At 42.6% G+C, this 23,784-nt stretch overlaps 1 protein-coding gene across 1 annotated transcript in view; it reads left to right on the top strand.

Annotated features, from left to right (window-relative positions):
* The first annotated feature begins 13,556 nt into the window (after positions 1-13,556).
* The window catches only part of PRRC1 (proline rich coiled-coil 1), a 40,700-nt gene continuing 30,472 nt past the window's right edge, over positions 13,557-23,784 (top strand). The window contains exons 1-4 of the mRNA XM_032336848.1: positions 13,557-13,650; positions 18,046-18,168; positions 18,814-19,203; positions 21,151-21,311. Coding sequence (XP_032192739.1) covers positions 18,066-18,168; positions 18,814-19,203; positions 21,151-21,311 — 654 coding nt within the window. The 5' untranslated portion in view covers positions 13,557-13,650; positions 18,046-18,065. The remainder of the gene's footprint in view (positions 13,651-18,045; positions 18,169-18,813; positions 19,204-21,150; positions 21,312-23,784) is intronic.

Genomic DNA, 23,784 nt, shown 5'->3' with positions numbered 1-23,784 from the left:
ACTCAACACCCAAAGAACAAATAATCCAATCAAGAAATGGGCAGAGGACATGAACAGACATTTCTGCAAAGAAGACATCCAGATGGCCAACAGACACATGAAAAAGTGCTCCATATCACTCGGCATCAGGGAAATACAAATCAAAACCACAATGAGATATCACCTCACACCAGTCAGAATGGCTAAAATCAACAAGTCATGAAATGACAGATGCTGGCGAGGATGCGGAGAAAGGGGAACCCTCCTACACTGTTGGTGGGAATGCAAGCTGGTGCAGCCACTCTGGAAAACAGCATGGAGGTTCCTCAAAATGTTGAAAATAGAACTGCCCTATGACCCAGCAATTGCACTATTGGGTATTTACCCTAAAGATACAAACGTAGTGATCCAAAGGGGCACGTGCACCCGAATGTTTATAGCAGCAATGTCCACAATAGCCAAACTATGGAAAGAACCTAGATGTCCATCAACAGATGAATGGATCAAGAAGATGTGGTATATATACACAATGGAATACTATGCAGCCATCAAAAGAAATGAAATCCTGCCATTTGCGACAACATGGATGGAACTAGAGCGTATCATGCTTAGTGAAATAAGTCAAGCAGAGAAAGACAACTATCATATGATCTCCCTGATATGAGGAAGTGGTGATGCAACATGGGGGCTTAAGTGGGTAGGAGAAGAATCAATGAAACAAGATGGGATTGGGAGGGAGACAAACCATAAGTGACTCTTAATCTCACAAAACAAACTGAGGGTTGCTGGGGGGAGGGGGTTTGGGAGAAGGGGGTGGGATTATGGACATTGGGGAGGGTATGTGCTTTGGTGAGTGCTGTGAAGGGTGTAAACCTGGTGATTCACAGACCTGTACCCCTGGGGATAAAAATATATGTTTATAAAAAATTAAAAATTAAAAAAAACAAAACAAAAAAAAACCAGAATAACTTTAAAAAAAAAAAAAACTCCACAAAGTCCAAATTACAAAGAAGGCAAAATATTTGTAATATGTTTTGCATAAATGGGTCTAATTTTTTATTGTATAAATACCTCCTATAAACTATTTTTTAAAAAGCAATAATACAACATAATATAAAGATCACTTCAAAAGAAATACAGATGACTTTTAATCACATACAATGCTCAGTCCCATTCTTCACAAGATAAATACAAAGAGATACATTTTCCACTTGGAAATCGGCAAAGACTCAAGTATTTGATATCAAAGTGTATTTGGAGAAGAGGTAGAGAAGCAGGCTTCATACTTAGCTAGTGAGAGTATAAACTAATAAGTTCTCAGTGCAGAGCAATTTGGAAGTATTTATCAAAACTCCAGATATTATTACCATTTGATCAAGTAATTCTACTTAGGGGAATTCATTCAACAGATATGCCTTTTTGTGTGTAAAATGACACATAACTAAGTAGGATCAATATAGATTGGCTGATATTAGCTAAAGATTGGAATCAACTACATTCAGGGATTGGTGCAAGTTGAAGAAATTGTTGACAACATATTCCATTCCGTGGAAGTGTATGTAGCTCTTTTAAATGAAGTAACTATAAACACAGTGGTAGCAGATGAGCTCCAAGATCCATGGATGTGTGTGCAAGTGTATGTGTGTGGGTCTAGAGAGAGATGGGATATTTTATACACACACACCTCCCCCAAGCACTAAGGTATAATATTTCCAGTTGTGTAAAAAACCCAAGAGGAAAAATATACATACCTATGTGCTTAGGAGACAGAGCAGTGGTTATCTTGAGGAAAGAAACTAGGGGGTCGGAGAACAGGCTTATGGGAGAAACTTATCACTACACAGTTTTCTGAGTCTTTGACTTTGGGGCTCTGTCCATATATTACCTATGAAAACAATACCAAATCAAATCAAACTTCTAAAAAGTGTTTAACATGTAAAACAAATTATGGATTTATGCTTACTAAATAAGGGAGAGCTGTGCTTTTAGGATGTGGTCTTTGGAAAAAGCAAACCACTGACTTACGTAGGGTCAGTATTTGAGCACAGGCCCACCATGCTACTGCTACCATCTTAGCTCCGACTTCATCGTGGCTCATCCGGAAGTCTTCCTATCTTCCCTTGGGCCCTCAAAGCTTCTCCGTGGTCTATAACACAATATAAAGCTTTAGCAGGTCTGGGGCTTGAGGAATATGGTTGTTGGAAGGGGGAGAGCTGTCAAATTGTACTTCTGAGTCCTGAATAATAGTGCTAAGTCTTCATGAAATGGAAAAAGCAAAATCTTAAAATAGTTTCATAGATGAGTTGATGATTTATCTCTTACCCAACTGAATTTGAGAAGATGGTGAGCTTTCTAGGTAGTTAAAAATGAGAACTGAGGTTTCAGAGAAGCATTGGAGACAGACATGCAGAACTGAGGATTTCTGTTAAAACTCTGAGGAGATTCCTTCTCTTGTCTATACGTAGGGAATGGACATGTGGGATTGGCAGTCTTTAAAAGTGTACTGTGTTAGATGGGGGGGTGGAGCTGTAGAAGAAGATGAAGGAAGTGAGGGCCCCGGGGTGTGGGGCGTGGGGGTTGGTCCCCAGTGACTCTCACAAGCTACAAATGAAGGTTTGCCAACTCTGTGCTGCTCTCTGTCTGTCTCACTAGTAGGAATGTGGGAGAAGTGTCTCTGTGGGCTCTCCTGAGTGTGTGTCTGGGGATGGAAGGAACCAGATGTGACCGAGCTGGGACTGAAACCTTTGTTTAGCAATTCCAGTATGTGAGCCGCATGTGAAATAGGTAATCCTCAAATGAGAAGGCAGGAGGACTAAAAGAAAAGGATACATTTTATAAGACAGAAGCAGTAGTCAGAGGGAGCAGGAGAAGCAATTAGTGCAACATGGTGGACGCAAGGGAAGAGTGAGTGTCAGAAAGGAACAGCCTCTTTTGCAGAAGCCATGGTGCATGACAAATACACTGAGGAACAAAACCATCTCGATCCATTTCCTGAGGGCCCTCAGCCATGACTCCCATCCCAAAAGCTGGATGGAGGAGATCAGGTGTCTCCCCACAGCCCCACGGAGTGAGTTACTGTCCCAGGGTTGTGGCCTCTCTTTGATTTCGTGCACATTTGCTTTTTTTTTTTTTTTTAAAGGTTTTATTTATTTGAGAGAGAGAGATTACAAGTAGGCAGAGAGACATGCAGAGGCGGGGGGGGGGGGGAGAAGGCTCCCCACCGAGCAGAGAGCCTAATGTAAGGTTTGATTCCAGGACCCGGAGACCATGACCTGAGCCGAAGGCAGAGGCTTAACCCAATGGGCCAGCCAGGTGCCCTAGATTTCATGCACATTTGTAAGAAGACCCCCAGTTTTCTTCCTGGTGTTTTCAGGCTCTGGGTACACTGTCTTTGCTACAGCCTGTGATCTCTTTCAGTGCAGGAATTAGTTCATGTTATTTTTGGCCCATGGCTTCTAGTATAGGGTTTCAGTCAATAAACACTGTTTGAGTGAATATCTGGAAATGTTTCCAGGAATTGTGACGTCTAGAAACGTAAGCCACAGACAATGCCGCGTGCCTATGCTGACAGATTATGCAGGGAATCTGACCCAATTCCCACCTCAGAGGCTCCGTTTAATGGACCAACCCTAAATGAAAGGTATTTTATCTATATGCAGTAAAGAAGGAACACGGTCTCTGCAAAAAATAGTTTTGATTTGATGGAATCCAAATTGTGAGGCTTTAGGAAAGAATCGGCTTCTGTCCCCTGAGCTTCCTGACCCTCAACACAGCCCCTTCATTTATTCATTCTCTTGACAGCTGTTGCTTGAGTGCCTACAAAGTTCCCGAGAACAGCACTGAGGATACAGTGGTGAACAAAACAGAGAAAGTTGTTCTTGAATTCATAGCTACTTGCATTTATAATGCAGGAGGTGAACAGGATGCAAAGAAATATTGCCATTTATATGGTAATGTCAGAAAGTATCGCCCTCGACCCACAAGGACGACAAGAAGCCCCAGTTCAGATGCATCTTCTCTCTCCTTATTTCCGCAAGTCTACACACTTATATACGTTTACATGACCAATCAGTGAGCAGGGTACAGGAGGGAGCGAATCAGGCTGTACACCTAAACGAACAACTTCGCTAGCAACCAATGCTGTTTACTTCCTCTTTGGGCGTTCCACTTAGTCTCACGAGGCAATCCTAACCTGGCAACTAGCCAGGCACCATCTTTTAATGGCGGAGGCTGCCCTGGCCAGGGGCCTGCCTCCGACGTCTCCCCCTTTTTTCTTTTATGGCAGGGATCGTGCCTGTCTTAGGTTGTCAGTGGCAGGGAATATCCTTACCCGTCATCAGAGGGCAGATATCAATGATCTGCGTCCTGTCTTAGGTTGGTATATTTCCCCCACCAATCTTACCCGTCGTTGACTACCGATCCAGCATACTTAGCCACACTTGGGGGGATGTTCCAGCCTCGATGGCTAACAAGGCCTGCACCATGGCTTGCTGTTGCCCAGGTTGCTGTCGCCTCCAAATTTGCAGTTTCCTTACTAGTAGAATCAAGCCCACTACGGGGATTGTCATCAGACCAATTATGCTAGCCCATTGTTTCGTAAAGGTTAACACATCTTGCAATGTTTTGATTATCTCTGGGAGGGTTGCAAGCTCAACTCTGGTGTTATTTATCCTTGTTATGCCTAGTAGCAGGTGCTGAGTGTAGTTTTGGAATTCTGCGGGCTAATTCCCCCGCAAGTATTGGGAGAGCTGTCGGGAGACATTCTGTAAGTCACTCATATTAGTATAGGCTATGGGAGTTACACAAATTGCCGGGAAGTGTGCTATACATCCCAGTCCTAATAGGGCCCCCAATATGTCCCCTTGTTCTTGAACCAAATCCACTCTCTGGTTGATTATCAGGATTCCTGCTTGCAGATGTGCATTGATCTGAGTCTGTGTTTGAAGGGCAGCCGCCGTTCCTTTTGCAAGGGTGTTCACAGCTTCCGCAGTGGGTATAGTTGCAGCAAGCGAGACTGCTGCTGCCGTGGCAGCTGCTGTAGATATAGCCAATGCTGTCACAACGGCGGCTGTGATACCAAAATCTCTCTTCTTTCTGGATAGCACCACCGGTAACTTGTCCTCTGGAATGGAAACTGGGATAGTAACATGGGTAGAGATACGCATCATCATAGCCAGCTTGAAGGCCGTGACATTCCAGCACTGGGAAAGATAGCAATTCTTAGAGCAATTCAACGTATCATTCAGCTCGCTAGCATTTGTTACGAGGAAAAGGAACGGAGGCGAGACCCATATGGGAGTGGGCTGATAAGTAATATTATTGGGACAAGACACATTAACTGTTGTCTCAAAGGTACTAGAGTCATTTTGTTTATAAGAACAGTTGAGGAATTTGCCACCATTTAACATGGACACTGCTGAGATATCAGTACATGCTCCTAGCAAGTTATAGACCTGCCATGCATCAAAGGGAGAGGAGGGATTGCCTTGCTTAGGATTTTGAAAGGAATAATTGTACCCTGTAAAGGTATTATTTTTATAAGTAGGAAAGCGTGGAGGGAATATAAAGCTATGCATTTCATTGATGTAAACTGAGCGCAAGGTACTCTGACATCCAGACCACTCCGGTGGCCATACCCTGTTATTGGTGCACCTGGGCAAATTAAAAGGTTGATATGGCCCTGAGGCATTAATAGGTTTCACAGGGGCCAAACCCTGGATCACAGGTGGTCCCATTGAGGTATGTTTAGCAAGCCTTCATCTAGGAACCATGGAGCCGCCTTTTCCACTGTATTCAAAAAGGCCCGAGCAGTTTTTGCTTTTAGTGGAGTTCCATTGGCTTTCAGGAGGTCTTTTAAAGACCCTTCCAACTGCACTTTAGATACTTCAGATCCCATTATGAACACACAGACAACAGACGCGGACGTTAAAGACACTAACACATTAACTTTTTACACGCATATACTTCAGTCGACCTTTACTCCCCGCTTTACTGCGGAATTCCCACTTTTGAACGTGGCTAATGTCCCCGCTTTCCTGCGGATTACCTTGCAAGATTCCTTTATTTAGTTCCCGGGTTTTGGCACCATTTATCGCCCTTGACCCGCAAGGACGACAAGAAGCCCCAGTTCAGGTGTATCTTCTCTCTCTTTGTTTCCGCAAGTCTACACACTTATATACGTTTACATGACCAATCAGCGAGCAGGGTACAGAAGGGAGCGAATCAGGCTGTGCACCTAAACGAACAACTTCGCTAGCAACCAATGCTGTTTACTTCCTCTTTGGGTGTTCCACTTAGTCTCACGAGGCAATCCTAACCTGGCAACTAGCCAGGCACCATCTTTTAATGGCGGAGGCCGCCCTGGCCAGGGGCCTGCCTCCGACAAGAAAGTCCCAAGATTTAGGAAGGAAAATAAAGCGAGGGGTTGAGCAAGAGTCTCTCTGGGACTCAAAGGACTTGAGGAAGAGAAACAGTGTTCAGGAAGAGGGAGCTGAGGGCCCAAGGTGTGGGCCGGGTGGGCGCTCCTGAGAATCAGCACCAAGGCCATTGTGGGAGTAGCAGAACAAGGGGAAGGTTGGTGGGCTGTGACACAGAGAGGTTCTAGAGGCTGGATCCTGCTGGACACCCTGCAACTCTGTGGAAAAGTACCATAGAGGCAGGAGTAGAGGCAGGAGGGCCCCCGCAGGGTGCTAGTGAAGATTGCTAGGTGTGGATGAGGAAGTCGGGGCTCAGGTGACAGCGGCAGGGGCTACAGTCAAATCCTGTAGAAGGATGTGCTCAAGGATCGGGTGTGGAGGGTGAGGGAAAGGGCAGGGGTGACAATTTCTCCAAGGTGGTGGTGGTTGTAGAGATACACTTTCCTTTCACAGCAGCTTTAGAGTCATGGAAGGATGGAGGAGATGGTCCAGAGAGTTCCCTTGTGCCCCACACCTAGTTTCTGCATTAGGAACCTGTCACGTGAGTGTGGCACATGTTACCATGAAGGAACCTCTCTTGTTCCATTGTTAACTAAAGTCCATACTCGCGTTCAGAGTTCCTTAGTTTTTACCTCATATTCTCTGCAGTTCCAGGATCTTAACCAGGATACCCCTGAGAGACCGAATGTACCCAGGGACCGTGGCCAGACCGTACATAAACCTGCCCAGAAAGGCAAACAGCCAGCCTTGTAGCAATCGGCCTGCAGTGGCAAGGGTTGGGTTAATAATTGATGGCTTCCGATTGAGGAAACCTCCAGAAAGGCCAACTACGTGCAGCGAGTCAGTAACACAGAATGCCGTGCTACTTTTTTTTTTTGCCGTGCTACTTTTTAAATTTAATTTTTTTTTAAAGATTTTATTTATTTGACAGAGACAGAGATCACAAGTAAACAGAGAGGCAGGCAGAGAAAGAGGAGGAAGCAGGCTCTCCACTGAGCAGAGAGCCTGATGCGGGGCTCAATCCAAGGACCCTGAGATAATGACCTGAGCTGAAGGCAGACCCCTAGCTGACTGAGCCACACAGGTGCCCCAGAATGCCATGCTTCTGGTTGGCCCATCCACAGCTGCCTCCTCCCTCGGCCTGTGATGAGGGTGTACCTGAAGCCTTCTCTTCTTGCTGCTCTAAAGCTTTCCCAACCCACTGCCTGCCTTTGAGTCTGCCTAACACAAGTGGTGGTGGCTGACTCCCCTTCAAGCTCTGAGGAAAGAGCCTTACCTCACTCTTATTTGGGTGGGTCCATACCCCTTGCATTTGGTAATCTTCTCTCCTTAGGCTCCTCCTCGTGTGGGTGTCACAGGCTTTCCTCACTGGGGTTGACCTTGACAGTTAGGAGGAACACTGGGCACATGCGTAGTAGGATTCACCTCGACTCTCATGATTACACCAGGATTATGGGTTTGGGAGAGGAGCACGCCATTTTCCTCACAGCCTATCCGGGCAGAGTCTACCCACAGAACTTATCACTGTGGATGTCGACTGTGAGCCTAGGGGTTTTGTACAAGAGCAACTTGAAAAGCAGAGTTGCCGTTTGCTGACCAGGGGAAGTGTCGATGGAACAGAGTGATGTTTTATTTTGTTTTTAAACGTTGAGAGTTTTAATTAGTGTCCTGACTAGACACAAAAGGAAAGCTACTGAATAGTCGTAGAGTTCAGGTGTGTTGTTACAGCTGGAAATACACATTTGCGAAAACGCTTCCCATATCTTATCATTAAGTATGATATTTGCCATGTTATTCTGTAGATGTCCTCTATTAGGTTAAATATTTTTTCTGAAGTGGAAGCACCCTTCAATTCCTGGGGGGGGGGGACCCTCCTTAATCATAATATTTATCGTCCTCTTGCTCATCCAGCCAATTCCAGGTCCTAAGATTTCATCTAGGATTTTCCATCTGTGCTGGTAAGTTTTAGAATTTTCTTTGCTTGTCTTGCTAGGAAGCCAGCAGTAATGAGCCTTCCCGGCAGAAATCCCTCAGCTCTCTCCTTCACTTGTCAGGGGAGGAAATGAAAATTCAGGGAAGGTAACCCCAGAGTCGCATTGTTAATTAGCAGTGGTACTGGGTTCCCACGCCAGTGTGTTTTCCACTTCACCCTGATGACCCACTCAGAAGCAGTTCTGTGGGACGCCGGGGAGAAGGACACTGGATGTCAGTTCACAAGCACTTGGGTTGATATGTGAATTACAGGGATTGGACTGGTTCCTCTCCTAGACTCTCTTCCCCAAATTTCATTTCTAGGCCTTAGGGAAAGACTGAATTGCCCAAGGGAATGGATGCAACTTGTCAGTTTCAAACATTGTTTGAAAATGAAGGTGCTTGTAAGAACATCTGTGTTGTTTCCTATTCTTTTCTAAACAGATAGAAAACCTACAGGGAAAAAGTGAAGTGTTCTATGAATTCAAAGACTTGAGAAACACTCCTACAAGATATAAATATTTAAGAGTTATTTTGCACTGGGAGCTGTTAGGCTGAAGTTATGCAAACTTTGAACTTTGTAAAAATGTGAAAATTTAGAAAAAGTTTTTAAATCCTTTGTAATATGTTATTGCATATTAACAGTGTTTCCTTGGGCAGAGAATTCATTTGGTTGCATGGTTCCTTGTTCAAAATGAATTTTCTGGTTTTCCAAAGGAGGTGTATTTGTTCTGTTTCCCACAATTTATTTTTCGTAAAATCATATCTAGGGAAGAAAAAAAATCATTGCCGTGTGTATACTCTACATCAGTCCTCACCAGATATTCAAATCAATTCAATAAAATGTCCATAGATTAATCTATCTAAAAATTTCAATGTAATAGGATTCTAGAAACAAAGTGATTACTGTCAAGGAGCTCACATACAAAGATGGGCTGTAGACATGTACAACCAACAAAGATGCAGTGTGAAAGGTTTTATGATAGAAGAAAACTTTGAGCAGGTCCTTAAAAAATGAAGTATATCTATTAGTAGGAGGTGGAAAGGGAAAAAAAAAACATTTCAGGCAGAGGGACCGATAGAAGCGAAGGCATATGGTTTCTGGACGGGCCACATGTATGCAGCTGGTGGCTGGGGAATATGGAGGAAGATTCAGAAAGAGTAAGTATCTAGAAAGTGAAGGTCAGCTGGATTTTTGAGATTTTTATCATTCAGGCAATGAGGAGTCCTTGAATTTACACAAAGGAGTCCTTTGTATAAATATATGTTTTAGAAAGAGAAGTTAGTTCTTTGTAGGCAATAGAAATCGACTCTGGTAACAATAATTACATGTGTATGTTTGAGAGGCAGGTATTGAAACGTTCATGCTGTAGCTACCTGTGCAAAAAGAGCAACTCCTTTTTTTAAGAAAGAGTGATGATTCAATATCTCTGTAATTAGAGTGACCATAAGACAGACTGTCCAAACTGGAACCCTTTGGAGAACAGGAGGTGGGAACTTTTAATAATTTTGTTAGGGCAGCCATCCGCAATTGGGGATGTCCTGGCAAAGTGAGAGTCAGAACTACTCTATTTATAACTGAAGGAAATTTTGAGTTGATGACAAGACTAGAAAAGACAAGAATGTGAACTAACACAGAGAGAACCCTGTGATGGGCACTGATCACAGCTGCCAGCATTTTACACGTATGAAGTCATTGAATCCCTAAGCAACAAACTATGAGGTAGGTATTAATATAAGTTCTTATTTTATAGGTGAAGAAATCAAGGCAGAGTTTAAATGACATGCCCAAGGCTAGCTGGTGACCTAGCAGGTGCTAGAGAGCCAGGATTCAAATCCAGGTTGTCTGGTACCAAGACTTATGTCCTTATCTCTACCACATTGTCTTGCAGTCACACCTTGCTTGCCTTCTAAATTTGAATTCCAGGCAAGCCTGTGTGGCTCAGTGGGTTAAAGCCTCTGCCTTTGGCTTAGGTCATGATTCCAGGGTCCTCCTCCTCTCTCTCTGCCTGCCTCTGCCTACTTGTCATCTCTGTCTATTAAATAACTAAATAAGTAAATCTTTATATTTGAATTACAGATAAACAATGAATAATTGTTCAGTACAAGTATATTCCATGCAATGTTTGGGTCAAGACTTCTTCCGAGTTGCAGAGCCTGTGGTATTTCTGACCAGGTTCAGGTCTGTCTTTACTCCAGGCAATGCTGCAGATGCCCGGGGTCCCAGCATCTTCTCCTTCCCACCTCAAAATACATGCTTCAGTATCTATATGAATATTACACATATTATGGACTCTTTTGAGAATAATTAAGAGTAGACTATGAAGTAAGCTAGAAAAAAAAAAACCTCAACTCATGTGTGAAATACCACCCAACTGGTGGGCAGAATGGCAGCCTCCCCAGAAGATAAGTCTACTGGGAACTTGTGAATGTGAGCTTATTTGGGAATTGGGTTTAGATCGCCCCCCGAGGATCTTGAAATGAGATCATTCTGGGTTTAGGAGGGACCCTTAATGCAATGGTATATATGCGTAGAAAGGTAAAGGGAGGGACACCTGGGTGGCTCAGTTGGTTGGACGACTGCCTTGGGCTCAGGTCATGATCCTGGAGTTCCGGGATCGAGTCCCACATCAGGCTCCCAGCTCCACGGGGAGTCTGCTGCTCCCTCTGACCTTCTCCTTGCTCATGCTCTCTCTCTCACTGTCTCTCTCTCAAAAAAGTAAATAAAATCTTTAAAAAAATAAAAAAGTTCAAGGGAGGTTTGAGATACAGAGTTACAGGACACAGAGGCAGAAGGCCACAATGAAGACCAGTAGAGATTGAAGTCTTGCTGGTAGAAGCCAAGGAACATCTGGATCCACCAGAAATTAGACATGGAAGGATTCTCTTCCAGAATCTTTGGGGAGCTCCTGCTGACCCTTGATTTTGGACTTCTGGCCTCTAGAACTGTGAGAGGGGGGGAAAAAAAAAAAAGCACAACCCACCTGCTGTCTTTTTCTCTAAACAGTTGTGGTGATTTGTTGGGCAGTCTCAGGAAACTGACACAGGTCATGTTCCATCCATCAGTGAATTATGACAACTCAACCTTCAAGATATATCTAGAACGAGCATCACCTCCCTCTGCCCAGTTAGCTGCACAAGCCACCAACATGGTGGTGGTGGCCATCCTGTGCTAGTCCCTTTGTCCCCTATAGTCACAGCAATCAGAGAGTGATTTTACACTGAAGTCAAATCTTGCCAGTCCTCTGTTCAAACCTTTCCACTTCCCATTTCTCTCAGAATAAAACCCAAAGTTCTGACCAGGGCCTGCAAAGCTGGATATGATCTGGCCCTACTTTCCCTCTGACCTCATTTCTATCCACCCAGTCTCTGTTTCCTTGGTTGTTCCACAAAGGTGCCAAACACCTCCCTTGGAGCCTTTGTGTGCCCTTCCTTCCAGCCAGATAACCACAGGCCTGCTTCCTTACACGTCCCTGCTCAAGTCCCACCTCCTCAGAGAAGCCTTGCTCACCCATCCTATCCAAAGTGGCCAATTACTGTCTAAACAAATTTGTTTATTGATTATCCTGAAAGTACTCATCGTAAATACTCTGTGTTCCTGTTCATAGCCTCTCTTTTTCCTGTTGAGCATGAAAGCCTCCTAAGTGTCAGGACCTTGTCTGTCTTGTTCCTTCTACATTTCTGGTATTAATGCTCTGTACAGTGCAGTCAGTGATAAATAATTGTTGAATGAAGAAATGAATAAACCTTATAGCTATTAAGGGTGTCGACCAAAGAAGATGGAGATGGTGACTACTTTCAGGTCCGCCCAAACAGCACTTCTAGAAAAGTAACCTGGATAGCTACCTACACACATTCTCTGTGGATGGAATAAGAGTCACCACCAAAAGAAACAACCCGCTGTAATGGCAAAGGAAGATCTGAAGAGAGGGCATAGTTTAATACTGTCAGCTGTTTAATGAGACATTTTAGAATGCTTGGAACTGTCAAGTCCAAGAGATCTATTCATGTGAAATCTAGAAATGGGCTCCTAAAGGAATTTGGAAGGAACAAAAACAATTTTTCATGTGTTTAACACTCAGCAGTTGAAAAAGTGCTTTCATACTACTCATTTGGACTGTTACCTGCCTGAGTATAATATTCTCATCTTACAGATGGAATTAGGGAGACTGGAGAAGGCTAAGTGAACTAACTATACAAGGGCACAGCTGCATGACTGATGTTAGGGTAGCGTCAGACCCAAACCCAGACTTTTTGTTTTTTAAGATTTTATTTACTTATTTATTTATTTACTTAATTATGAGAAAGAGCAAGAGGACAAGCAGGAGGAGTGGCAGAGTGAGAGGGAGAAGCAGGCTCCCCAGTAAGCAGGAAGCCTGAGGTAGGACTCCAGTCCAGGACCCTGGGATCATGACGTGTGTCGAAGCCACCCGGGCACCTTACAAACCCAGACTTCTGGTTTCAGATTCCTTATTTCCCTCTCTCGCACACCGTTCACTTATTTATTTAATGTGCATTATTGAGCACAAACTGTTTCAGGAACTGCTTTAAGTGTGTCACATTAGGTTAAGAAGGTTAATAATCTTTGCCTTTCGTTTTTTCAATTAAGAAAAAGAATGTACATGTACTAAATATTGTTGGGGAAAAAAGTAACAGTAGCTGCTACCCTTTACCCACCCGCTTTTTATTTCTCCGGATGCAACTGCTGTTTTCTGGAAATTTTGGTAAATAACGCAAGTCCCCTGTCTGTCGCGTTTGTGAAGGGGGTTCCTTCATGCAGTTGGGGATTGGACAGGACGACTTTGGCTGGCTCATCGCCACTCCGTGGGCGGCCACCGCGCAGGATAAGCGAGCTACACCTGGTAACGAGGATGCCGTTCTCGCGTGTAGGGCTGTGGAGTGGGAAGCATGACGGTGCTGCTGGACATGCTCCCAGAGGGGCCGGGGCCGAGTACCCCGGTAGCAGCACCTCAGGTCCGAGGTACACAGACGAGTTTAACCTGCGTTCTCGGGAGGGGCGGGGCGCGACGAGGCTCCCCGTGGGCGGGGCGCGGGGCGGGGCGGGGCCGGGCGCGACCCAGAGGCTCCCAGCGGGCGGGGCGGTGCGTGGTCGACGTGGCAGCCGCAGGGGCGTGCGCCTTCGGTGGCCATTTTGGAGGCGGGGACGCGCAGCGGTGAGCTGTTGCCGGCGTCTTCGCGGTCTTCTCCGAGCGGTAGTCTTAGCACCCCGAAGTCCTGTCCTGCACTTTCCAACTGCCACGCATACGCTCTCTCGGGCCCCCAGGTAAGCGTCAGCCTGGCAGCGACGCAGGTGCTGACGGGCGGTGGGGTGGGATGCGGGCGCCAACGGGCGCCGACCCCTCCAGGTGGGCGGGCCAGCGGGCAGCGCCGCGGGATGGTTAGGGTCGCTTCGGAGCCCCGCAGCGGAGTCCCGAGCGCAGGCTGTGCTAGCGTGTACAGTGCGGCCCGGCACGGGGACCCTTGGCCAGGCGAGCAGTCCCCGCCGCGCGTTTAGCACTGTGGGTGCCGGTCCTGGGTCCGGTTCCCGTCCTTGGCTCCGGGGTGCGGACCCAGCCTGGCGCCCCTGACCGTTTGGCTCCGCCTTCCAGCGCGCGGGCGGCCGAACGGGACGGGCGGCAGGCGCCCGCTGACCTTAGCCCGGCCCGGCCTGGAGACGTGGCAGGGCCTGCGGGAAGGCCGCTGTCTCCGGGCACAGGGTGCCGGCCGTTCCCGCCTTCTCCCGGCTCCTGGGTCCGTGCACTGGGAATGGCAGTGGGAAGGAGTTTATTTTCCCCAGGTTCCCTGGCTTTTGCATTCTGCTCTTTGTTCGCCTTTGGGACCGGCTTCCGGCAAACTGGCATGCTAGCTCCTATCCTAGATGGGCAGAATTTATATCCATTTCTGCCTGTCAGGGTAGGTATTTTTGAGTGACAACATGTACTTGCTTGGGAACATGACATTTTGGCGTTCCGGTCTTTCTGCTTTACAGCCATTCTTTCATTCAGTGAACATTTATGGAAGTGTATTTTGGGGTCACAGCTGAGAATGCGTAGACAAAACTCTCACATCCTGCTTTGGCGTTCGTTGTTTGTTAGAGCACCAGTAATAACTGCTTTTAAGGCTTTTACTTTGATCAAAGCTGCATTATTCCATTTCTTTATTGTATTCTTATAAGTAGCCATTCACTTTGTATTAGAAAAACCATAATAGATGCAAATTCGAAGAGACTGAGGACTCAATTTTCTAAGCTATTTTTCATTACTTTCTTTAATGTTGACACCTTAATAACACTTCCTATGCTGAAAAGGTATGCACTAAAACCTTTACCAAGTCTGACACTTCACTGTAATCACAGTAGCTTTTCTTCAGTAAGAAGGCATAATGTTTATGTACACCGAATTTACCTAATAACCTCATTAAGCCACTTCTTAGTGTGTCTTTTAAAGACGGAAAGAAATGGACCCTTTGTTGCAGGTTATAAGTTGTTTTCATTGCAGAGACTGTTTTGCCAACACATTCATTAATTTAGGGATCAAGATTATCTTTAAACAGGACTTCTACTGGCCATTGTGAGGATTTGGTAGTATCTGTAAGGAGGAAAACGGGGAGATGAAAAGAGGTGGCTTTGGCAGGGAGGGATCAAGTCCCCAGAAGGCTGTTTGTGTTCCAGTTTATCTCACTTTGGTGTAGAGGTACTGAGTGAAAAGATGCTTGCCTCCCAGATCCCTGGTCTCGACTTAAATGCCATAGATATTTCCTCCACATTCACAACCAAACTCTTTCAAAGTGTTGTGTATTTCTACCTCACCTCCTCCTACTCAGTCCAATTGAAACTGGCTTCTAGCCCTGCTCTTTCTATGGAAACTGCTCTCCCTGTGTTCATATCTTCAGTTTGGAAAATCAGTGACATTCTTTCAGATATCATAGTACTTTGGCATTTCTGCAGCATTTGGTACTGCTGCCCCTTCCTACCTTGGAACTTCTTTGGCTTTTGGACACCACCGTCTCCTGGTTTTCTCCTTTTTGGTCATTTCACTCTTTGCAAGCTCACCTGCCAGGCATTTTTTCAAGGATTGGTTGGGTCATCTTTTCCTTTTCACTTGGTATTCTCTCCTTAGATAACCTTATCCCAGAACACGACTTTAGGACTCAGTAAACTGAAGAAACCTACACTTACGGCTAAACCACAGACTTCATCAGTGTCTCTATTTGGATGTTTCAAGGAGCTTAAACTTGGTATGTCCAATTTTAAGCAGCGCATAATGCCCCTTCCCAAAAAAGAAGACATCAAACCTCTTGACCTTTTCCCGTGTTCCCTGTCTTAGTGAATGCATAGCCATCTATACATTTGTGTAAGTCATGCCCCATCTCCAGTTTTTGAATCTACTCATTCTTCCTTATCTCCCCTGTCATCATATTAGTCTAGGCCAAAGCTTCTCACTCTTGCTACAATTGATATGTGGGGCCAGATAATTAATCATTCTTATGAGGGTTTTCCTGTGCCCTGTGCGATTTTTAGTTGTATTCCTAGCCTTTACCTACTAGATACCAGTAGTCCCTCTAGTTCTGACAATGAAAAATGTCTCAGATGTTGTCCAATGACCTCTGGGTCCCTCCTCCCCTCCCTGCACTTTAGAGGCACTTGCCTTGGGTGTTATCAGTTCCTATATGAACTACTCTCCTTCTTAATAGTCTCTCTGCATTTACTCTGACTGCCCTATATCCCAACCTGCATACTGTGGTCAGAGGAATGTTTTCAGAACACAAATATGAATTGCCAAAAGCTGGAATTAGCCTAAATGTCCTTTACCAGACCAATAGATAAACTGTGGCACATCAGTAAAATGGAATACCATTCAGAAATTTTAAAAAACCCCAACCAGTGATACATCCGACAACTTGGATAGGTCTCAGGAGCATTATATTGACTGAAGAAAAAAAAAAAAAGCCAGTCTCAGAATGTCATATGCCGTATGGTTCTATTTAGGTAACATTCATTAAATGAGAAAATGATAGAGAACAGTCTCTTGCCACAGCCTGTGGTTAGTGGGAGGCTCTGACAAAGGAGCACCACAAAGGAGATTCTTTAGAATGATAGTGGTGTTGGTTACATGAGTCTTTGTGTGTGATGAAACTTCATGGAGCTACACACACAGACAGAAGCATACACATGTAAAAACAGGTGAAAACCCAAATAAAATCACTGGTTACTAGTACAGCACCAGTGTTAATTTCCTGGGTGTGATCACTCTACTGCAGTTAGGTAAGATGCTGTTGGTTGGAGAAGCTGGGGTTAGGATACTCAGGAACTCTGGTCTATTTTTGCATCTTTTTGCAAATCTAAAACTTCTCCAAAAAAGTTAGAAGGCAAATATGTCATCCCCAGCTTGAATGCTGTACGGTGCCTTTGTGTCCTTAAAAAATCCAACTCCTTGATGTGGTTTATAAGGTTCAACACGGTATGGGTTTTTGCCTGTGTCTCCAGTCTTCATCTTTTTTTCTGTTCCTTGTCACATGGGTTTTCTTGAATATGTCTTGTTCCCTCTACTTTACGCTTGTACACTTGGTGTATATTCACTTTTTCTGGAACCTTCCCTACTTCTTTCCCGTTGCCTAATGAAATTCTGCATCTTTTGGATCTCTGTTTATATGGGACTTCCTTTCCTCACTCAACTGAAAATCGTATTCCCCCTCAAATAGGATGGTGTTCTTACCCTCAGAGCACATAATTAAGGCTACAGTTCATTGGTGGTATTACTTGACCCTCTGCTGTACTGGACTGTAAGTATCTTGTTTGTCTTTGTTTACATTTTATGTCCAGAGGCACTGGTGCAGTGCTTGGCTAGCAGTTGACTTTCATTGAGTATTTGTTAAATGACTGAACACATCAAAATCAAAACCAGAAGTTTTATTTAGAAGTTTTGATTTTATACTTGAGACAGACTTGAAGTTTTTAGTTTTTAAGGAAGTTTTCCATATTTGATAAACCATTTTTCTCTTAGGATCCTGCTATCTAGTTTAACATTTCTAAAATATGAGACATATCATTTAGCCATTACTAAGTATGATTTTACTTTATTTATTTATTTTTTTTTTTAAAGATTTTATTTATTTATTTGACAGAGAGAAATCACAAGTAGATGGAGAGGCAGGCAGAGAGAGAGAGAGAGGGAAGCAGGCTCCCTGCCGAGCAGAGAGCCCGATGCGGGACTCGATCCCAGGACCCTGAGATCATGACCTGAGCCGAAGGCAGCGGCCCAACCCACTGAGCCACCCAGGCGCCCCACTAAGTATGATTTTAAATGTGAACTAGAAAAAGAAGAAGAAAAATAAATTAACATATTTTTATTTTAAATGTATTAGTAACTAGAATGAAGATAAAAGTCTAACGTAGATTCATGTGGCAAAAAATTGTATTAGTGAGTTACTGTTTGAAATTTATGAATAATATAAAATTATTTCTCAATTATAAGGTATGTGTATGAAAATGTTATGTGCACATTAAACATTGTCACAGACAATGTTTTTCTAGGAGTTTTGACAGAGCCTTTATCCAGAAATAAGTGGCATTATAAATTGTATAGACCTCTGTGTCTTGATGATTTTTTTTTCTAAAATTATTCTTTGAAACTACACTTGATTACTGTGCAATATATGTTCCATTTCTCTATTTTTACAGTAAACCATAATTGAAGAAAAATGATGGAAGAGAGCGGAATAGAGACAACCCCGCCGGGGACTCCTCCACCACACTCCGCAGGCCTGGCTGCAGCTGCCGCAGCTTCCACCCCGCTGCCTTTAGGTACGTGGCGTCGCCAGCATCTAGTGTGGCTGGACGGTAGTAATGATGTTGTTAACTTTCCTCAGAGTCGGTTATAAGAAAAATACATAGACGAAAACATTTCTGATTTTTCCCACGATGAAGGGAAGTGAACTTTTTTTATTGAAGCCCAAAAGTTTGTTTTCCTTTGGGTAAACTTTTGTTCTCTATATTCATACTGACTACAGATGGTCATCTTAGGACAAAAGTATCCCAAAAAGCTTGTGTTAGTTTTGTCTCATAGTCTTGTCACTTTGTGATGATCAGCCTCCTGACCAAAATTTTGGAGTCACTTTGTAGGTTTTTATGCTAAAGGCATCAAGGGTGAAAACAGCTCTGTTTTCTTGGGTGGGGGATGGGAAGCAAAATGAATGAAAACGTAAAGATCTATTTATGACTAGGACTGTAACTTAATTTTATGTAACTGCTACTTTTAGTTAGGGGAGTTGAAAGTCATTTGCACTTAGTCGTAGGTGTTGTATATTTTAAATAACACATTAAAGATAATGGGTTATGGTCTGTTAAATTTTTAAATTTTGCAGTAAAAAAGTAATGAGATACTTTGAAAACTAAGTGAATGAAAAGCATTTCTAATTTTTGTGGGGTTTTTTCCTTCCCATCTTCCAGCTGCAACCAGTTCTTTCTCTTCTCCAAATGTGTCCTCCATACAGTCTTTGCCGCCACATGCGTACTCCACCCCTCAGCCGTCCCTCCCTCCCGTGAGGCCCTCCGCACCCTTGCCCTTCGTGCCGCCTTCACCGGTCCCTTCTGTTCCAGCTCTCACGACTTCTATCCCACCTCCTGTCTCTCCACCACCTGCTGCTGCCTTCAGTAATCCTCCTCTGTCCCACTTCCCGGCTTCATCGTCTGCCCAAAGCACTCTTTCATCTGCACCCCCTTCTGGTCCTCCCACATCGGGATTTTCCGTTGGGGCAACTTACGACATTACAAGGGGACATGCAGGAAGAGCTCCCCAGACACCCCTGATGCCGTCATTCTCCGCACCTCCGGTAACAGGTAATTCTCTTACTGATACTTTGAAATAAATGGCTACAGTTAATGTTTAAATACATTTTAAAATAATTGCTTTATTGGCAAATAATTTATATCATACAATTTACCCTTACGTTAAAGTATATAATTCAGTAGTTGTCACAGTATTTACAGAGTTGTGCAGCCATCACTGTCATCAGTTATAGAAACTTTTAATCACCCCCGAAAGAAGCCCTCTACCTATTAGCAATTACTCCCCACTTGCTCCCGATGTTCACAGCCCCAAACAACCATTCATGAGCTTTGTGCCTCTATGAGTATACCTATTTTGGATTTTTCATATAAATAGAATCATACCATATATAGTCTTGTGACAAACTTCGTTCACTTAGTGTGTTTTTTTTGAAGATTTTATTTGAGAAAGCAAGTGAGCGAGCACATGAGTGTGGGAAGGGGTGAGGGAGAAGCACACTCACTGCTTAGCAGGGAGCCTGATGCGGGGCTCCATCCCAGGACCCTGAGATTGTTACTGGAGCCGAAGGCAGACATTTAACCTACTGAGTCAACCAGGCTCCCCTCAGGGTATTTTTAAGTTCATCCATGTTGTAGCATGTGTCTGTACTCTTTGTTTTTATGGGTCAGTATTCTGTAGTAGGGATTTTCCTTCCACATTTTGTTTATTCATTTCATCCATTGATGAACTTCTGTGTTGTTTCTACTTTTTGGTATTACACACACTGCTTTTATGAACATTTGTGTACAGGTTTTTGTGAAGACATATTTTCACGTCTCTTGGGTATATAACTACGCATGGAATTGTTTGCTTTCAAGAAACTGCTAGACTGTTTTCCAAGGCATTTTTACCATTTCACTTTCTCTTCAGTACTGTTTGAGGGTTTCAGTATTGCTGCATTACTTTTTTTTTTAAACTTTTTTCTTTTTTGCCGCTTTACTTTTAACTCATGTCTTTGATTTCTGGAGTTTTCTTTTCCATGTTTTGATATTTACATTATCAAAATAAAGGTAATGTTACTAGTGATAAATTTTGTGTGTTGTAAAATGTAGAGTATGTATACTGTATGTAGTGTCAGATAAAATTTTAAATACTTGTTCTAATATTTTGTATACTTACAGAGAGACAGCAAGGTGATATTTGAGAGTTTTTTTAAAAGCTTTACTTAAAAGGATGGTCCAGGGAGTAGGGAGTATTTTTATTTAGCCAGGTAAAAATTTAAAACCAAATAAAAGCTTCATGTGTGCCTTAAGTTTATGGTAATGGGCCATCTTCTTTTCTAAATCGGTTACACCTACTTTTCTAGCTTCCCTGGAATGATTGGTGGAAACCAGTAATAAAAGTTCGTCCTTGTCATCCTTTGCCTGTTACGTCTAGTTTTAGGAAAAGAAGTAATTTCGTTCTGATTTTTATTAATCCAACTTTGCTAATCTAGTTTTACTAATAAAATTTTTTGCATAGTATAGGCATTATGTCTATCTCTTTGAATATATGAATTTTCTTTTTTGAGTTAAAGTAGGGCATATAAAATAAATATTGTTACATGCTTTTATATGTTGGTCTTGGGTGCTCACATTAATTATTTTTATGCATTAAAGGGATTAGAATTACAGTTGTCCACATCCATGTGCTAAATAGGACCAACAGGGAGTACTTTTTGATACATATTTTGTCCTTTTTCAGGACACTTGGTTAAAAAGTCTACAGAAAGGGCAGGAAATTTCTTGAGAATTTTGTTTTTGTTTGCATTTTATAAAGGTTTAGGTGATTCTTGGAGTGCATACCTCAGTCTTGAAATACCTGAGTATGTATTTACATTATGTACGCCAAGAATCACCAAAACGTTTATAAAATATGAAAGCTATTTTGAGTACTCATCTCCTACAGTGTATCTTCTTTTCATAGAAAATCGCTTATGAAATAAATTATATATATTGGAAATTTTTGCCACATACCAGGTATTTTGCCAACTCCCATTACTCAGCAAGCCAGTTTGACATCTCTGGCCCAAGGACCAGGAACCACATCAGCCATTACGTTTCCAGAGGAACAAGAAGATCCTCGAGTTGGTAGAGGTCAGGATGAAGCATCTGCTGGTGGACTCTGGGGTTTTATTAAGGTAACGGGTATTGAGTTTGAAAGTTATACTGAACTTTTTAATTTCGAAACTATTAGATGTTCATTAGAATGATTTTGAAAGCGTAAAATGCTATAAAGAAAAAATAGTAATTCTTTTTATTCTTATTACCAGTTTTCTGTAGTTCTCAGTCTTTTTATGTGCGTATCTCTACAGTTGTAATTTTTTAGATTACTCAAAATGGGTTAGTAACGTGGACACTGTTTTGTATCTTGTGTTTGTCTTTATCTAGCATATATTAGGAACATCTTCCCAGTCATAAATATTCTGCAGAAATTTTTTTTTCCTTTATGGCTGTTTTTGCCCTGCATGCCATAGGGCATTTATTTCCCGTATTTTGCTAATGTAGTTTAGTATTCTGTAATAGTAATTTTTTTTTAAGATTTTATTTATTTATTTGACAGAGATTACAAATAGGCAGAGAGGCAGGCACAGAGAGAGGGGGGAAGCAGGCTCCCTGCTGAGCAGAGAGCCCAATGTGGGGCTCCATCCCAGGACCCTGGGATCATGACCTGAGCCGAAGGCAGAGATTTTAACCCACTGAGCCACCCAGGTGCCCCTCAATTGGAAATTTTTTTCTGATTTTCTTTGATTCTTTTTTTTTTTTTAAGATTTTATTTATTTATTTGACAGAGAGATCACAAGTAGGCAGAGAGGCAGGCAGAGAGAGAGGGGGAAGCAGGCTCCCCACTGAGCAGAGAGCGCGATGCCGGGCTCGATCCCAGGACCCTGTGATCATGACCTGAGCTGAAGGCAGAAGCTATAACCCACTGAGCCACCCAGGTGCCCCTGTAAGAGTAATCTTACAAATAAAACTATGATGAGCACTCTTACTTGCATATCTTTATGCCCATCTTGTTTTATTGAGGTTAATTCCTGATGAATGTCAGGGTAAACATTTTTTAAAAAATTACTTACAAGAATGACTCTCCAGGAGGGTTATATCAAAATAGACTGTCCCAGTATTTTTCACTTGCCGGCACTGATTATGAATTCGAAATAGAACTTTTTCTAGTTTGATAGACAAAAAACATAACCTCGTTTTAATTTACATTTCTTGGTTACCAAACTTGAACATTTTATTCATGTGTTTTTTTTTTTTTTTTTGGTTGTTTGTATTTTTCTTTTGTGCAGTCTCTAGTCGTATTTGTTGCCCATTTTTTGAATTGGGATGATTTTCCTTTCTAAATGAATTTGTGAGAGTGCCTCATGTAGTAATATTTTATTATATGCTGTCATATATCGCAGTTTTCTCATATTTTTATCATACATTTAAATTTTATTACCCTTTTTTTGACACAAAAGCATCTAAATTTTCAGGAGTCTTTTTTTCAGTCTTTCTTTTCATTTTTTTATTAAAAATAACCTTCTCTCCACCACAACATGTGGTAAATATTTTTCTGTGATTTCTTCTAATTCTTTTATGGTTTTATTTTTTTATACCTAACCAATTTAATGTTGCTGACACTTAAGTTTATTACGTAAAATAGAAGTCAGACTTAATTTTCTTCCATCCACTTTCTTGACTTCTCCAACATCCTATTCCAGTGTTGTGATATGTCGTCTTTATCTTAGTTATGTGGTTGTGTGTTAATGTCAGTTTCTGGACTCTGTTCTGTTCTGCTGTTTGGCCTGTCTCTGCAGTATTACCTTACTATTTTAGTTACTGTTAATTCTGTTTATTATTATACTAATACTTAGTGAAAGTCTCTTCTGCTCAGGTGAGGATGGGGAGTACGCATTGATGAGTAAGAAAGAAAGATCATTTCCACGTCTTTGCATTAATAATGACCTATTAGTATTTGGTTTTATAATATAAGTTTGCCAGTTTCTCTCTACTTGAGAATTTTTTTTTAACTATTCTTTTCTGTTAATTTCTCTTAATGAATTTTGGGATTACTGTGTCACATTCCTCCCAATATTCAGAGGGTTTGGCTGGATCTTAATTATATATTAAATATATTTTTAAATTGGTAAGTGGCTAACTAATTCACTACATTTGAATTTTATGTTTCACAAATACGGTATTTTTCTAAGCTTCCTTTTTTTTTTTTTTTTTTTTTTAAGATTTTATTTATTTATTTGACAGAGATCACAAGTAGGCAGAGAGGCAGAGAGAGGGGGAAGCAGGCTCCCTGCTGAGCAGAGAGCTCGATGCGGGGCTCGATCCCAGGACCCTGAGACCATGACCTGAGCCGAAGGCAGAGGCTTAACCCACTGAGCCACCCAGGCGCTCCCATTTTCCTTTTTTTTTTTTTTAAATCCTTCTGTACCTTTTCAAGGTTTTCTTCATACAGGGATTACTACTACTTTCCCTGGTTAAGAGCATGTGTCAGTGTGTCTGTTAGCACTTGTATCCAACTCAACTCTACATGTCCTATAAATCATTCTTCTAATATTCTGCATAAGATTGGTCAACAGTTCTAAATATCAATATTAAGGATTCAGCTTTTCT

Source organism: Mustela erminea, chromosome 3, assembly GCF_009829155.1.
Source record: "Mustela erminea isolate mMusErm1 chromosome 3, mMusErm1.Pri, whole genome shotgun sequence".
NCBI lineage: Eukaryota > Metazoa > Chordata > Mammalia > Carnivora > Mustelidae > Mustela > Mustela erminea.
This window is presented reverse-complemented; position numbering and strand designations above follow the sequence as displayed.